Consider the following 16,565-nt stretch of genomic DNA (forward strand, 5'->3'; position numbering starts at 1 on the left):
AATGAGTCTCTCCCCTTTCCTGGAGTTTTCTGTCCACATCATCAGCTAACATGGGCATCCACTCTCTGTGACTGTGTTTCATCTGCAGATAAAATGATTTTGTTAGCATGTAACATCTACAGCTGCCAGGGGACCGAGCCAAATCTTGTTGACTCAGCCCTTTGCACCGTCTGTCTCTCTCCCTCCCTGTCTCTCTCTCTATTCGATCTATTTCTGTCTCTCTATAAGTCTCAGCCTCTTCACTCGCTTTCTTGTCTCTGCGTCTTCTTCTCTTGTGTGTGTAGTCACATAGCCACACACGCACATTTACAACCACAGCTTTTCTTTGAACATCCATATGTGCTTAACATAAACATGCACACATTCATCTCCCAGCTCTGTTCTCTCCGTGCACTCACATACACACTTTTTGGCAATATGGAGGAGCAGGAGGGCTCAGCTGGAATTTGGGTCGAAGTGGAAGAAGAGTTTGGTGAGCACAAAGATAATGCCATTAAAGCGAAGCGATGACCTGAAAGAGCGACGTAAGGCTGGATCCATTTTTTAAACAATGAATATTGACTGTTAAGCGTCCCTAAGTCTGTGTGTTGTGTTGGTTGTATGATGATTGTGACACGATTGGACAAAAGGTGTGTCCGTCTGTATTTATATCCACACATCTGCAGGTCATAATGTTTATCCTCGCTCTCAGGTTCATGTCCCCGCACTCATTCACGGTGACGAAGATGCAACATGCTGCCCGTGTTTGTAACGACGATGTCGTGTGTTTCAGGTGCGTAACTTGTGCTACATGGTGACACGGAGGGAGAAAATGAAACACACCATGTGCGACATCCAGGAGAAGATCTTCCACCTGCAGATACAACTACTGGAAGAGGACATAGCTGGAGGTAAGAGAGAAAGAAAACACGAGTGTGTCCGTGGTGATTATTCGAAACATGCCAATGTTACCTTTCACCCACTCTAACGCTGTAGCCAAGACCGCCAACACACACTCTGTCCACCCAAAAAAAAAAGTGCAATTTGGAAAGCTCAAGTGCATAACGGTTACATCCAAACCCTTGTTGACTGAGTGTGGTGGGTGGACAGTGTTTGGAAATGGCCTGTCATCATTTCTGCACAGCAGGCCACACTCGACACCTGCATAGCACATGGACCCTGAAATAATAGTTATATATTATATTTTGACACCCACCGTCCACGTAAATGGAGCTGGATTTCCGATCCACTCTGCTCAGGTGACTGACCTCGATGCGTTTCATGCTGCTGCTCTGTGATGGAGAACATGAAGGACAAAGCTGGGTGGATGAGTTGATGCTGCTGTGTCGGCTAGATATCTGCTCAAAACGAGATTCATGTTGTTAGTGGGACCACCAGGTTAAATCTGGTGAGTTTTTAGTGTTCTATTAAATGTCCGTTTTTATGGGAGTCTACTTCTCACTTAATTTATTTCCTGTAAACATGAGTTCATGGTCTCAGTCTCTAGTTTCAAGTCTTCTTCAATACAGCATGATGTTCATTTAGTAAGTTATGGTCCATTTATAGTCAAACAGGCCATAAAGCAGTGGATGCTTTAGGGCGGGGCTACCTTATGATTGACAGGTCTCTACCACGGTGTTGTCCGGTCTGTACGTTTTGAAGTTGTCTGTGTTTTTGTCTTTCAACTTGAACTCTTTCACGGTGTGTTTGATTGTGACCTTTTTGGTTTAGCCAGCGTTCAGTTGTACTTAGCTCGTATCACATCTGGTTGCAAAAAACAAGATGGCGTCGGCCAAAATGCCAAATGTGAGGCTTCAAAACAGCAGTCCACAAACCAATGGGTGATGTCGCGGTGACTACGTCCTATTTTTATAGACAGTCTATGTAGCAAACTAGTTCCTATAACAATAATGATAACAACACTAAACACAACTTTATTTATATACATCACATTTTTCTAACAGGTATAACAAAGTGTTATATGTATACATTTATAAAAATCAACTGTACACAACAGAGACTAAACATGGTCAAGAAGACATTCAATTACAGTTAAAACAACAGTAATGGTGCCTTTTTATTGATTTAGCTTTCTTATAGAGATTTCGATGAAGTTACTGCGCTGACTGATCGGTGTCCCTTGGTATTATTATGATTACTATTCCAGAGCCGGGAGACTCCTCACCTTTTGACACCAATCCGGACTTTAGTACGTCTAGTGAGATTGCATCTGGAGCCAGAGGCCAGCCTGTGAAGAGCCTTAAAAGTTAGTAACAACGTCTTAAAATCAATGCTTAAACTGACTTGGAGCCAGTGTAAAGCAAGCTGGTGTGATTATGTCATGAAACTGTGAACATTTGCCTGGCAGCTGCAGTTTTTGTGGCACCTGAAGTCGGCGAATGGAACTAAGGTCTAAGTGACCTATATGGACAACGATTTTTGAACAATTTTTCCAGTATCGAGCGATGTAATCGGGCAATTCCACGTCCACTAAAAGTGCTTGTTGTTGCCGCTGACATGCTCAGATAGTTATTATAAGTGCCTGACAACACAATAGAAAGGACTCTACAGAGAAATAAAACGTTTTTCTTTGTCCTGTCCGTTTCTTATTGTGCCTAACCGAGTCTCGCTCGGGGAAGACTTGTTCTGAAATCACGGCGAATCCACATTGTCAAAATCCGCGAAACATTCAGCCATGACGTTGAAAACGACAACACTCGGCTACGCTTTCTGTGCTCCAACACAACAAGGTCTTCACTCTTCTCTCCAACTCCACGAGGCTTCTGGCAACAAGTCACGTGAGATTGTAGAACGAGACTTCTCCTTGAGCGAGACTTTATTAGACACGATGACGAACAGACCAGATCGAGCGAAAAGTAAAGAAAAACGATTCATTCCTCTGTCGTGTCCTTTCCATAATGTTGTCAGACACGTACAAGGACAATCTGAGCCTGCCAGTGGAAAAAACAACCACTTTTAGTGGGTTTAAATTTGGCGGTGGGAAATTGGCGCAGTCTGTTTTGTGGTCTCGCTCGATTCTGGACCGATTTCAAAGATTGTTGTCCTCTTTAGTCGCTTTGACACAACGTGTGAAAACAGGGCCCAGGTGGAAATATCCTAAAGTTACCCTTTAATTGTAGTTGTTAAGAAATGAAAGTGACCTGCAGCTGCCTTTTATGTTGAGGAGCCCTTATTAGTTCTGGTAGTCGTGACCTGCAGCCGTCATGGCCGTGACAGTGAAAGCTTGTTGTCATGGTAATACCAATTACGTCTCGCTGGCATGATAATGATAGTGAACTCTCGTCAGCTCGCCCCTGTGGCTGTGTGTGTGTGTGTGTGTGTGTGTCATCATTCCAGAGGAAGGCTGCACATACACACATTTATACACTCCACTAAATCTTACAAACACTTTCACTCTCTCTCCAACTCCCTCTGTGTCTCCCACGCACACACACACACACACACACACACACACACACACACACACACACACACACACACACACACACACACACACACACACATACATGCACACACACACACACACATACATGCACACACACACACATGCAGAGCTGCTGACTCAGCAGATTGCTGCAATCAGGTACCGGGAGCTGTGCTGCTGGCACTAAACAGCCATATCTATTCTCACTGCCACAGGAGTTAGATTAGAGAGGATAGTGTGTGTGTGTGTGTGTGTGTGTGTGTGTGTGTGTGTGTGTGTGTGTGTGTGTGTGTGTGTGTGTGTGTGTGTGTGTGTGTGTGTGTGTGTGTGTGTGTGTGTGTGTGTGTGTGTGTGTGTGTGTGTGTGTGTGTGTGTGTGTGAGTGAGTTAGAGAGCACCAGAGAGTGAAAGATGAGGTTGTCTGCTATAATGATTTGTCGTGTCCCTCACCTTGTATCTACCTATTTTCTCTTCCTCTTCTATCTTTCTCTCTTATTTTCCACTCTCCATATCTCCGTATCCTCTGCTTCAATCTATTTTTCTCCACCATCTGTCTTTCTTTCTTTTCCTTATCCTCTCATTTGCGGTGTCCTCTCTCCTCTATCTTACCCTTGGTTGTCTCATCCGACACTCTGTTTCAGTCAGTCCATCAGTTGTCTTCGGTTTTGTCTTTCTGGCCACTCAAAGTAACTGAAAACCTTGCAAAGAATATAGATTTTCAGACAACGTTACACCCAAATTATGTTCAGATGGATAATTAGTCTAAGCAGGGTTGGAAAGTTAGGAAATCACAAATGCTACATAAATGAAACCTGTCAGTCATATTCACTTTGATCCAATGCATATTTGCTCTGATATAAATGCAGAACAATAAGCGCAACATGTTGCATATCAGGTCTAAAGACACTGACGATATTCTCAGTCTTAAAGTATGTGTTTTACAAAAGGTTGTTTTACCAGTTTTTATTTTTTTGGCATTTAAAATATGTCTGACATCCAGTTCTGATTTACAGAAGCTTGCAGATACCCGAGCTTGCTCTGCACCAGCACCACTATCCCTCCTCCCCTCATCTCCCCACAGGCTTGTGTTTTTATTTTATTTTTTCAATGTGGAAAACACACACCGCTCTCCTCTAACCCTCCTGAAACGGAACCACACACCTCCGTCCGCCCGTCTGTCTCTCATAGCGCTTCACCTGTCATGTCCCGCGTTCTGTCTGCCAGTCCTTCTGTCTGTCTGTCATGTTTATCTGCCTGTCTGTCATGTCGGGGGGGGGGGGGGGCTCTCGTCATGCTTTCTGAATGCTCTCGCATGTTACCAGCAAGGCGGCCGGTATCCCTGTAGTCCCACATGCAGACGGGGAGGCATGATGCCGGAGGGTACAACATATCATTCTGTGGCAAGTGATTCATAAATGTATGGGGCTGCGCGAAATTCCACGAAATTTAAATATTGTATCGAATAAGATTTTTAATAAACAATCATCAGTATTGTTGGTAAAAACGACTAAGTGGGTGAAGGCAACAGCTAACGCAAGCTGATAAATTCAGAAGATACACCACTTTGCTCTGATTTAAAACCAGGAAAACACTTATATATATATAACCACATTATAATATCCAAAATGTAAGACGATGTATGTGTCTATTCTCGTATCACAATATCGATATAATGTCAGTATATTTTGCCAGCCCTCACACAGTGATTAAAAAAATACCAGTTCAGTCATATTCCACACTCACACACACACACACACACACACACAACACACACACACACACACACACACACACACACACACACACACAGTATTATTATTATGCAGGAAGTGCACTAAATTTACATTTTGGCTCAAACTGAGCTGTGACAAGCTGACAGTGGTTAGTATTGGCCTCTCTGATCTGCTCTCAGCAGGTGTGTGGGTGTGTGTGTGTGTGTGCGTGCAAGTGTGTGCGTGTGTGTGTGTGTGTGTGTGCGTGCGAGCGTATGTGTGCATGTGTGATAGAGTGTGAGGAAGACAGAGAAAATAAGGACGGAGGAAGAGGAGGCTGGGAAGGGACAAGACGGTAATAGGATGAAAGACAACAGGAGCAGTGACCATGAGAGAGAGAGAGAGAGAGAGAGAGAGAGAGAGAGAGAGAGAGAGAGAGAGAGAGAGAGAGAGAGAGAGAGAGAGAGAGAGAGAGAGAGAGAGAGAGAGAGAGAGAGAGAGAAACATTCTCATATTGCACTAATGAGCTCAGGTAAGAAATGGGACACAGTGGCTACACACACACACACACAGTTCAGTGCACCTAGAAAGAGGGGAAATGAATCACTCACTTCAAAAAGACGAATGCCCTGGTGCTGTTGCACCTTCTAAAGAAGAGAGGGACGGCGGTTTGGAGGGGAGGATATTATTGCAGAGACGGAGAGAGAAAGGCAACAGCAGAATGTAGCGACAAAATAGGAAAAGAAAGCGAAAGTGTTTAAAAAGGTTCCCACTGCTGATAGTTGGATTGGCGCTGAGATTAAAACCTGCGGGGGGAAGCAGAGCCTGCAGGCGTCCTTGAAAACCCACAGACTAGCTTCCCAAGCTGTAGAACATATAAAAGAACAAGAGCAGATTAGGAAATAGAAATGTGGGAGAAATGTTCAAAACATGGTCCCTGGGAGATCAGAGGATAAGATGGTGGTCCTGTCAAAAGAAAAGAAAAGAGAGAAATTACAACATACGAGCTGTGTGAAGGAGAGTTCCCCGCTGGGAGCTTCCTCAAAGACCTCTCTGTGTTAATGGCCTCCGCAATTTCAGCAACAGCCATGAAATAAATTGTAAAAGTGGGGAGAAGTGTCAGGTTCATGTACCTGCACTCTTTTACAAAATCCTCTTCAGGGGGTGTCAGCCAATAGATATCACCATCAAACTTATCGCTAATATCTCTACTGCAAGATGTTCTTGTGTGTGGAGGGATGAAGCCGGAGCCATCTGTAAATCAAACCGCCTTTTCTCTTGATCTGACACAGTTCTTGCAAAAGATCTCTGTTCAGACTTTAAACGCTGGAGACAGGAGGGATGTGAGCTTTGTGTTTTTTTTTGGTGCAATACAGCCTAAGTCGAGAATCAGAAGCTGCTGTGCATGAGTGGTGCTGCAGGTGGCAGGTGCCATAGTGATCAGGGGAAACAGCTTTCTCTAATTCTTCCATATTTTGACATCCGTGTAGTTTTCTTGAATGAAATCTAGCCGTTCTAAAGCAAAGCAAGTTAATTGATAGAACAATACGAATCGCTTTACTTCAATAAACGAAAGCATTGAGAGAAAAGGATGTAAGGGTGTTGTGTCATAGCTGAACTAACCTCTGACCTTGCTGTGAAAGGAGCCATTTTTATTTGAAGGAATGATAAAACAAGTGTGATTGCAAGCAAACTACATATAGGCATACAAAAAAATCTAATCTCTATTGATTGACATGAACAAAACAATGCTTTTATCTGACAAACTTGATTCTTGAAGCTAAATTGCACACCACCTCCCTTCTCTTCTTGTGTTCTTTGCTCAGTGCATGTTTGTCACACTCTTAACTTCAACAAACTGCTGCAGCTTTCACTCCACGCAGCTCTTCACAACAAGTCCTGTCTGAGGATCTTCCTAACGATCCGACTCGGACCTGGAAATAACAACCGCTCCAGACTTTTAACGCGTCATTTCCTGTTGTGTCCAATCAGCAACCTCCGGTTCTGACAAATGAAGCTGTGCAGAAGTGCCTTGTTCTTGTGTTCTTTCTGTTGGCCGTCAGGGGCAACTCCTCCTGTTGTAAAAAGAAATCCGAAGTCTATCATTTCGCTCACTGGTTGCAAAAAATCAAGATGGCGACACCCAAAATGCCAAACTCCAGGCCTCAAAACCTCAGTCCACAAACCAATGGGTGACTTGACGACGACTACGCCCACTTCTGATGTACAGTCTATCCTTGGTACCCTATATTGTCATATGTTGACTACCAGGGGCTTTAGTACTAAAAAACAAGATGGCGACGACCAAAATCCAAGATTTCGACAGCCAAAATGCCGAACTCCAGCCTCAAAATTGTAGTCCACAAACCAATGTGATGTTCTGACGACTACGTCCACTCCTTATACACAGTCTATGGTTGTGTCCCGGCAGATTGTCCCAAGGAAGAAAACTCCTGCTGCAGCGAGCTCTTCTCCATTTAAGTGTTCCGTATCTCCGTCCAGATGGAAGTAATGTGAAGTGTTGTTTGTGGGTTGATCAGCGTCATTTGATGTTGTGAGTTGTAGGCATGTGGCTCTGAGGTTCATATCTGTCTGACGGTTTGGGAACGCAAGTGATTGAGGCCAACATAAACATACACTCTACACAAATGTTCTTTTCTTCTTTCTTTCACTTTTCTTTCTTTGTGAACACTAAGTATTGTGCTCGTACTGAAAACACTTCTAAAAACACACACACACACACGATGGTCGTCTCAGTGTGAAATCTCTCTCTGGTCTCTCTCAGCTCCATCCATGCACGTCCTACTCCTCCATGCTAAAGCAAGCATGAGGACAGCCTACTGCTGGCTATGACAGCCACACACAGCGTAGACATGTACTGACCAACACACACACACACACAATTTTAAAATAATCTATACTGTCCGCCGCTTTGGTCCAGACCAGACGCAACCTCCGGATCTGAAGAGTGAAGCTAATTAGGAAGTGCCGTAAACCTTTATTCTGTCCACCAGGGGGCGACTCCTCTGGTTGTATAGAAGTCTATGAGAAGATGACTCTACTTCTCTCTTGATTTATTACCTCAGTAAACATTGTAAACATGAGTTTATGGTCTCAATCTCCAGTTTCAAGTCTTCTTCAATACAGCATGATGTTCATTTAGTACATTATGGTCCATTTAGAGTCAAACAGACCATGAAGCAGGGGATGCTTTAGGGCGGGGCTTACTGTGATTGACAGGTCTCTAACATAGAGTTGTCTGTGTTTTAGTCTTAGAAATTGAACCCTTTCACAGTGTGATCTCAGATCATGAAAGTTAATTTCAACATTTCAGTCACCTAGCAATGTCTTATTCAGCATTCGGGAGTACTTAGCTCCACCCTAGCGTGTCACTTGATGGGTGACGGCCAAAGTGAGGAACTCGAGGCTTAAAACGGCGGCCCACAAACCAACAGATGATGTCACTGAGATTACTTCCAGTTCTAATATACAGTCGATGGTTCAGAGTGAAATATTTCAACAACTATTGGAAGGATTAAGATGAAATGCTGCTTATTATGCTGCATGTCAGGATAATAAAAAAACAATAAATGGCACCTTTTTAATGTCATTTTCACATGAATCTTTTTTTAAATTATAGATGTTAACAATCTATTTCGAAAAAGCCAGATACATTATATATATTTTATGTGAAAATAATGGACCCAACGCTTACTGTTCACTCAGTGATGATCTTGCTGTAGGTCGACTATTTCACCCTGCAGTGACTGCTGAACGACACACGCGTAAACAAATGAAATGAGCTTTTCTAAACCCCGGAGTAGCTGTAATGAAGCCTGCAGGTGCCACCTGCTGTACCAATGCACACAGACACACACATATACAGACAGTAGATACACATGATAGACAGCAGCAGGAGAGTCAGTGAGCCGTGCAGTCAGGACTCTGTGTTTGTAAACAGCAGGAGCCTGTTACAACAAGACAACCCAACAATAAGGGCCTCCCATGTCACAGACTGAGAGGCAGAGAGAGATCATCACTGTGCTGTATGCGTGAGAGGCAGTGGAGCGTGACTGCATCGTTTCCTTAACAGCTGTGTGTCTGTGTGTGTGTTTGTAGAAGTGTGTGTGTGTGTGTGTGAAGAAGGTTTTTGTGTATTCGTTAGATGCAGAGCTCGTCAATCATCAATTATTCTATCAGTAGAATCGTGTGTCAGGTGATCTGGGCACTTGTGACAGGCTTTTTTCATCATTTTCAACATTTTATCGACTAAACAATTGTAAGATATGTAAAGTAATGGACAGATTAATTGCTAATGAAAATCATTTCTAGTTTTAGCCCTAATTAAAAAATGGAAACTCAATTTAAGATGTTATAAGACCAGAGATTTTGAACATTGAGTGTTATTTTGCATGTTGAGAGATCCTTCAAAATCACTTGTGATGATGAAATTAGAAAGCGAATCGACTCTTTATTGTACACTATTTTATTTACCTTGAACTACCAGCAATGTTGCGTCGACATGTTGGTCTCCGCCGCAGCTTCGGCACCCAGTAACATCGTGCTCAGTTAGTATTCGCTGCAGAACGAGTGTATTGGACTCCGTCACACTGCCAGGTGGCGTTCTCATTTGGTCTTTGATCATGTGTACGTATGAGTGTTTGTTGTGTTACCTGCCACACTCAGCTGGAAGCAGAGGACAGCTCGCAGCAGGGAGGCGCTCTGCAGGCCTCCGTTACATGTCATGCAATGTGTGTCGGCATATGTTTGTGTATGTATATATATGCAGTGTGTGCACGATCTCTTTCCTAAAACAGTGTCTGACAGTGTTGCGGTTGTTTTTTCTTCGTCAACAAGTCTGAAAGGTGGACTAGACTGTTGTTTTTTTGTGTTGACTCTGAGGTTAGCTGAGGTATCGCTCATCAAGGCCACATGCAGGGGCGGACTGGCCATCGGGGATACCGGGGGAATCCCCGGTAGGCCGACGGGGTTTGGGCCGGTCTCTGACATCGCCGGCCCCGACTGTATTATATGCTTCACAGAACACGTTCAATTGACTCTAACACCGAAAGTCAATAATCAGTGAAAACTGTATCAACAGTATAGACTGACATTATACTACTCCTCGCGATCTGAGACGCCATAGCACGGCTGGACACGACGGTGCTTTTAAAAACTTTTTCTCCATTACCGCGGTCTGCGCCGTGCGCTCGTGCCGGGCGACGGTCGGAGCGGGGCCGCGGAGGTGCGAATGGCCGCTGTAGACCGGCGAAATACAGGGGCGGCTTTACTGTCACGGCGTCCATGAATCGAGAAGGACTTCTTACTGGAACTGAAACGATGTACTGGGATTAAATTCTTTGTCAACAAAGAATTTGGTAAGTGACAAACTGCGTTTGTTTTTTTACATCTGCAGTAACGTTTTTATGAATAATATTTGATGGCTCGTGCTCTTGTGTGGTGGAATGCGTGGATCCGCTGCAGGTCTGCTGGATTGATGTGCTTTGTTGTCATATGAATATATGTGACTGGTTCTTATGACTTTGTGGCTGTCATTGTGTTAATTACGTTGATTTGACTATGCGTTGTCAGTTATTGACGTAGCGTCCCGTCACGGATTCATGTATCTGCAGCTTGCGTCACTCGCTCAGAGACAAGCCGTTTTGAGTGCGAGCTAGCAGCATGGCACCGGTACCAAAACGTAAATCCTTTAAAGGTGGAGCTGAAAAGCTCAGGGAGAAAAAGAAGAGATATCTGGAGGAAGGTGCATCAAAATATTTAAAAATCTCTGACTTATTTGGGAAACCACCGACTGGTGACAGTGTTGATGGTAAGTTGTGGCATTGACTTGGCCAATGTTAGCTTGCTTTTCACAGATGAGGTAGTGTTCGGCTACAAGCTAGCCTAGCTAACGTTAGCTAGATAAATGATAAATGTCCAAAATTGAGACCGTTATGATCTGGTCAAATAAGCAAGCTGGCGCTGTTCGCATCATCGAGATTATCTAATTTAACATGTTAGCCGTAGTTACTTGCTTACAATCGATGAGCAAGCTATCCATGGTGGTAGTTGTAAAGAGGGCAATCTTATCATTTCTAATAATTTATGTCAAATAATGTTTAAGTTAACCAGCTCTCAACAGCACCTGGAGGCTTTTATGTTGATGGCTACTCAGACAGATGTTTTGCAGCTGCTGGACAGTGAGAAAATCATAGACGGTGTTGCAGAAAAGAGTGAGCTGCTGCAAAAACTACTCGTGAAGTAATAATAACACATGAGTATACTGATATTGTTTTTTATTACTATGTGACTATAATGCACCTGGGCTGGCAGAGTTAGTTTAGGTTCTGTTACTTAACTTATTGTTTTGTTATGCACCTTCAACACCCCTACACACACACACACAATCACACACCCAGCATGCAACACTACTGATACCACTGATGTTCACACCCCATCGTATGTTCTGTTCATTTCAATATAGTTCAAACTAATTCTACCCTCTGATTCCAGTTTCTTTATTGTGTGGTCTTTCTCTGCTGACATTCATTCCTTAAGGCTCTGTAGTTATACGTATAACCATCTGATACTAGCCCAAAGTTCAGCATATTCATCGAGCAAACTACTACCTTGGAGTATTATTTTATTCAATGTGTCCATCCAGGCAAATTGGTGGATCCAAATGTTATAAAAAAAACCATATATGATGTAATTTCTTTGTAATCATCAAAAATAATGTTAAGTGTATGGGTATTTTTCCAAGTAGGCCACTGACATCGATACGTGCGATGCATTGAGTGGGCCGGTCTGACAGTAAACTCCCGGGCCACTTTTTTCCCCCAGTCCGCCCCTGGCCACATGGGTCTTGAATCCGTCAGCCTTACCCTCAACCTTTAACTAGAATACTAAACGTCCTTTTAAAGAACAAAGCATTAACATGCAAGCCGGGTCCTTTTTGGTTTTATCTGGGTAGAGCAGAAGGCTAAATGTGTCACTGGAGATGAACTGCGGCTGCATCCACACACCTCATCAGGAGGTGAGTCACATTCGGCCAATGACACCGAATTACAGAGAATTACTGTGTGCTGGGCTACGATGACGTCCTGTGAAACCGTTCTCACTCAGACGTCAAGTTGTGTGATTGAAAACACGAAGAGTAAGTTCTGGGAGGTTTAGACAGAATCCAACGCAATCGATCTTTAATGTGTGGGAAATACTTCCGCAGGCCTTAAAGGTGCAGTATGTAGGATGTGGCAACAATGCGCATATGGCCCTATCTAGAGTTAGCGTTTGATTTTGTCCATTCTGGGCTACTGTAGAAAAATGGCGGTCAGCTCCATGAAGAAAACAAGCTCCTTATTAAGATATAAACGGCTGATTCTAAGGTAGCAAAAAACGGGACGATTCTTAATTTCAGGTGACTATACACACAAAAACATACTGATTAATGTTATATATTTAATTTCTGCAAATGAGTCTCCCTAAATGCTGCACACTGTACCTTTATATTCAAGTTCACCAGAGACTTTTTTCCAGATTTTTCTATTATTCCTTCTGTATTTCTCCTTCTAAATCTCTATAATTAACGATGTGTTCATCCACACTTTTTACCATATTGCAAAATTTTAATTTGATTCAGGTCTGTTTCATTCACCCGTGTTGTAGGAAATAAAATAATTTCCTACATGTCAACATGTAGGAAGTTTTCCTGCACGATATTTCTCCAACTTTGATATTCTCTGTCTGCTTCCGTTTCACTCAAATTCCATCTGAAGTGAGGAAGTTCCTCAGGCTCAGTGACGTTTGGATTAAATAAAATCAGTCTCCTGTGTCTCCCTGCAGAAAAAAGCCAGAAGGGAGAAAAGAGCAAACAGAATGGAGCGAAGGATAAAGGGAAGGAGAGGAGGAAGAGTAGTCCTGAGAAGAAAAAGGAGCGATTGAAGCAAGAGAACGGCTCCCTGCTAAAAGAGCTAGGTATATATATATATTGTGTGTGTGTGTGTGTGTGTGTGCGAGAGAGAAAGAAGCTCCGTCGGTGTTAATCTTTGTCATTAATGAGCACCTGGGAGACAGACTCCGTCAGAGCAACGGCGAGAGGCCTGTCACTGCAAATCCTCATCACAAGTGAGACGGGAATGGATGATGATGGTTGTCCGTCCTGCTGGCAGGCGATCCATTCCCCCCCGCCAACCGATCATTACCGCGACACATGACGCGTCTGAAGACGGTTATTAAATGGAAATTGGGCGCGCAGATTTTAACGTACTTGGATATTTGTTCATAACAATTTACGGTGCATTTGGCTGACACTTGTGTCCACAGCGACTTGAGGTTCAGATTTTAAATTGAATATCTTCCCCTCTGTTCGTGTCCATCTATTCACCTCTCCATCTGCATTCATTGAGGCAGGCTCGAAATAAAGGGTTGTGCTTTAAGGGGGGAAATACAGGCTCAACGAAAAACAGACTTTGCACTGAAAATATTGGGGTTTTCTCCTTTAAATAGCATCTTTTTTCTCCAAATCGTGAAACTAAAAATTGTCATATTTATTGTGACAGTAATTGAGATTTGATGTCTCTCTAGTTAGCGTTCATAAGCCCTAATTTTAAGCATCAAATAAATGGTTTATTACGCAATAAAATATGGTTATATGCTTCTATATTCACAAGTGTTGCTGAATTAAATTTACACATTTCACATTTTATTATTACAGCAGTTAATCGTTTAACCACCAAGTCTTTTCTAATCTAATTTTCGGCTGATCGATCGGAGCACCCTTAACGATGGCATCATCAAAATGCGGCAATAAACTTCAGCGAAGCCAACAGAAAAATACGATGAGAGGTCTGACATTTACAACGCAAGGCATTAACATTTCAGCTGGAAATGAAGGGCGCTTTGAAGTGTGTGGCCAAAGCTCATTCACAGGAAAGCGCCTCTTGTATTTCATGTCGTGTGGGGTTTCTTTTCCTAAGACATAAAAAGGTTAGTTGTCGTTAAACGGGTGTCGGGCTATCGAAAAGCAAAATGAACTGAAAGTGACATTATCATTCATTATCTGTTTAAGCTTATGGCCGTCCACGTGAGTAGCTATTGTCGACAAATACAACACGAAACACGGATATCTTCTTACAACTACATTATAGTTGGTTATAAACCATTTATTTAATGTTTGTACAGTGCCTATGCATTCTACTGTAAAGTGTTGCTGATGAAACTTTCAAGTTTAAGACAAAAACTAAAGTTGTTGTTATTGCGTGAGAAAATAAAGGAAATAGCATGCAAACAAGAAAGGGAAAGAAACACTCAACTTGTGACACACAGCATGTTTGCGTGGGCGAGTAAAGTGGAAAACAAAGTCCTCCATATCTTCAGGCTCCCTCTAAAAGCCAGCTCCTCAGCTGTGAATAGCTCCTGTATGTAGGACACCAGGTGGGTGGATTTGTAGTCTTGCATAAACCTTGTTTATACATATCCAGATCTAATAAGTTATGAATATTTCTGCAGTTCTGTATAAAGCTACTGCACATGAATAATATCCGAGAGCCTAAATGAAGACGATCTCTGCTCTTTGTTGTCATGCGTCCTCCCTTTCATGTGCACGAGTAAAAGCAGCTCATCGACATGACAGATGATGTTGATCACAATTCATTACTGAATAGGTCCCCAACGGGTCGGAGGTCAAGTCGTCACAGTCCTGCAGCTGAATGACAAAATACAGCTTTGTCTGATAATGTCGACCTGCAGAACAGACACGTCTCATGCAACAAATAAGACACATGGAAAGCATTAGGAATACATGTTAGCACGCTGACAGCAGCACTAAAGCAACACGCGAGGAGCTCGGTTGCTTCCTGTTATCTCGGAAAACGAACACGACAGAATGTTGCTCAGAGCCACAAAAGAAGCCGCCCAACAAAGACTTCACGCTGTCATCAAAGGATGAAACCCAGAGCTGCTCTGTCGATAACAAAACAGGCTCTGACTTTGTGTGTGGGGTTTTTTTTTCCCATGTAGTTGGAATTATATACAGCCAAGCTTAACCTCACTATTAACATTTCTGGAGCATAAAATCCATCCATACATCCGCAAAGATTCAGTTTGGAATGTTGCCTTTGTGTGTCAGCTGCAGGCTTTTTAATTCTTTTTTAAGAAGCTTTTGTCAGTTTGAATCTCCTGCATGAACGTGAAGTCCTGGAGTCAGATTTTACTCTGTTGAGTTTATCTTCTTACTCTTCAATTCACCTTCAAAATAAAGTCGTTTCAATGATGTTAACGCCGCGACTGTAACCTCCACTTTCACTACAGACTCTAATTCAGCCCAGTTTCATCCTTGATGTTGTGTGAGCTGCTTATCATTCAGCAGCGTTTACTGTGTTGCGACTTCCCCTCATGGTTCTCAGGAAGATAGTGCATCGCCAACAGGAATCATGGTTGAAAAATGTCCTTTTAATCAGTTTGATAGAGAGTTTCAGTGCATTGTGATGGTCTGAATGAGGTTTAGAGGGAGTACTGTAATACACTGAAGAAAATACTCAATTCTTTCATTTCTTTGGAGAAATGGTCAAACATAAACAATTTGACTGTTCGTAATCTGATGTCAGTGTCAGACATGTTTTTGAGCTTTTCACCCGCACAGAGTCAGAGTGAGTGATGACGCAGGACTGTCTCTCATTGGCTTATTTAACCAGAGGAGCTCTGTACAGTACATTCCCATGAACATGATCAATGAACGAAGACGCGATCACGCAGGAAAGCAGAGCAGTTTGCCTCTTCCTCCTTTGCTTCCTGTTCTGATATCATCTCCCTCTTCTTTTCTATTCATCTCTTTCAGTATTACTCTCTCTCTCTATCTCTGGCTCTTTTATAACACTCCCCCTCTCTCTCTCTCTGCTTATCTTTCCGTCTTTTTTTCCTCCCTTTCTCCGTCTGTCTTTCCGTCTGACTGATGAGGGATAATGATTGCAACTTGATGTTGAATAGATGCTGTGAGCTCATCTCTCACATTGTGTTACCATGACAAACAATCCCTGCGTGTGTGTGTGTGTGTGTGTGTGTGTGCGTGTGTGTGGTGTGCGGTGTCATTTTTGCTGCATCATTTGTCTGCATGTGTGTGTGTGTGTGCACATGCATGCTATGTGTACTGTGTATATATATCGTTCCTGTCGCTGCGTGTCGTCTGTGTGTTTGCTTTTGCGTGCCGTATGTGTTCACATCTCACAGTCTCGGTGTGTTTGTGCGTCAGGCCATCTGTTCTCCGTCAGCTCTGGTCCTGACTCTCAGGGTTTTTGTCTTCCTCTTAGTGTCCTGGGCTCAAGAAGACAGACGTGTACCAGAACTCCCTCTCAGATGCACTGTCCCTTATCCCCAACGTGTATTAGTGGCACCCATATGCTGCTATGATTTGGAAAAAGGGAGATTTCATTTGTT

At 43.0% G+C, this 16,565-nt stretch overlaps 1 protein-coding gene across 1 annotated transcript in view; it reads left to right on the plus strand.

Annotated features, from left to right (window-relative positions):
• The window catches only part of jade2 (jade family PHD finger 2), a gene marked incomplete at its 5' end in the record, with an annotated part of 117,238 nt that overhangs the window by 92,730 nt on the left and 7,943 nt on the right, over positions 1–16,565 (plus strand). Inside the window, 2 exons of the mRNA XM_079283303.1 lie at positions 773–890; positions 12,978–13,109. Of these exons, the coding sequence (XP_079139429.1) occupies positions 773–890; positions 12,978–13,109 (250 nt within the window). The remainder of the gene's footprint in view (positions 1–772; positions 891–12,977; positions 13,110–16,565) is intronic.

This window comes from Melanostigma gelatinosum, assembly GCF_949748355.1.
Source record: "Melanostigma gelatinosum genome assembly, chromosome: 14".
In the NCBI taxonomy this organism is placed as follows: domain Eukaryota; kingdom Metazoa; phylum Chordata; class Actinopteri; order Perciformes; family Zoarcidae; genus Melanostigma; species Melanostigma gelatinosum.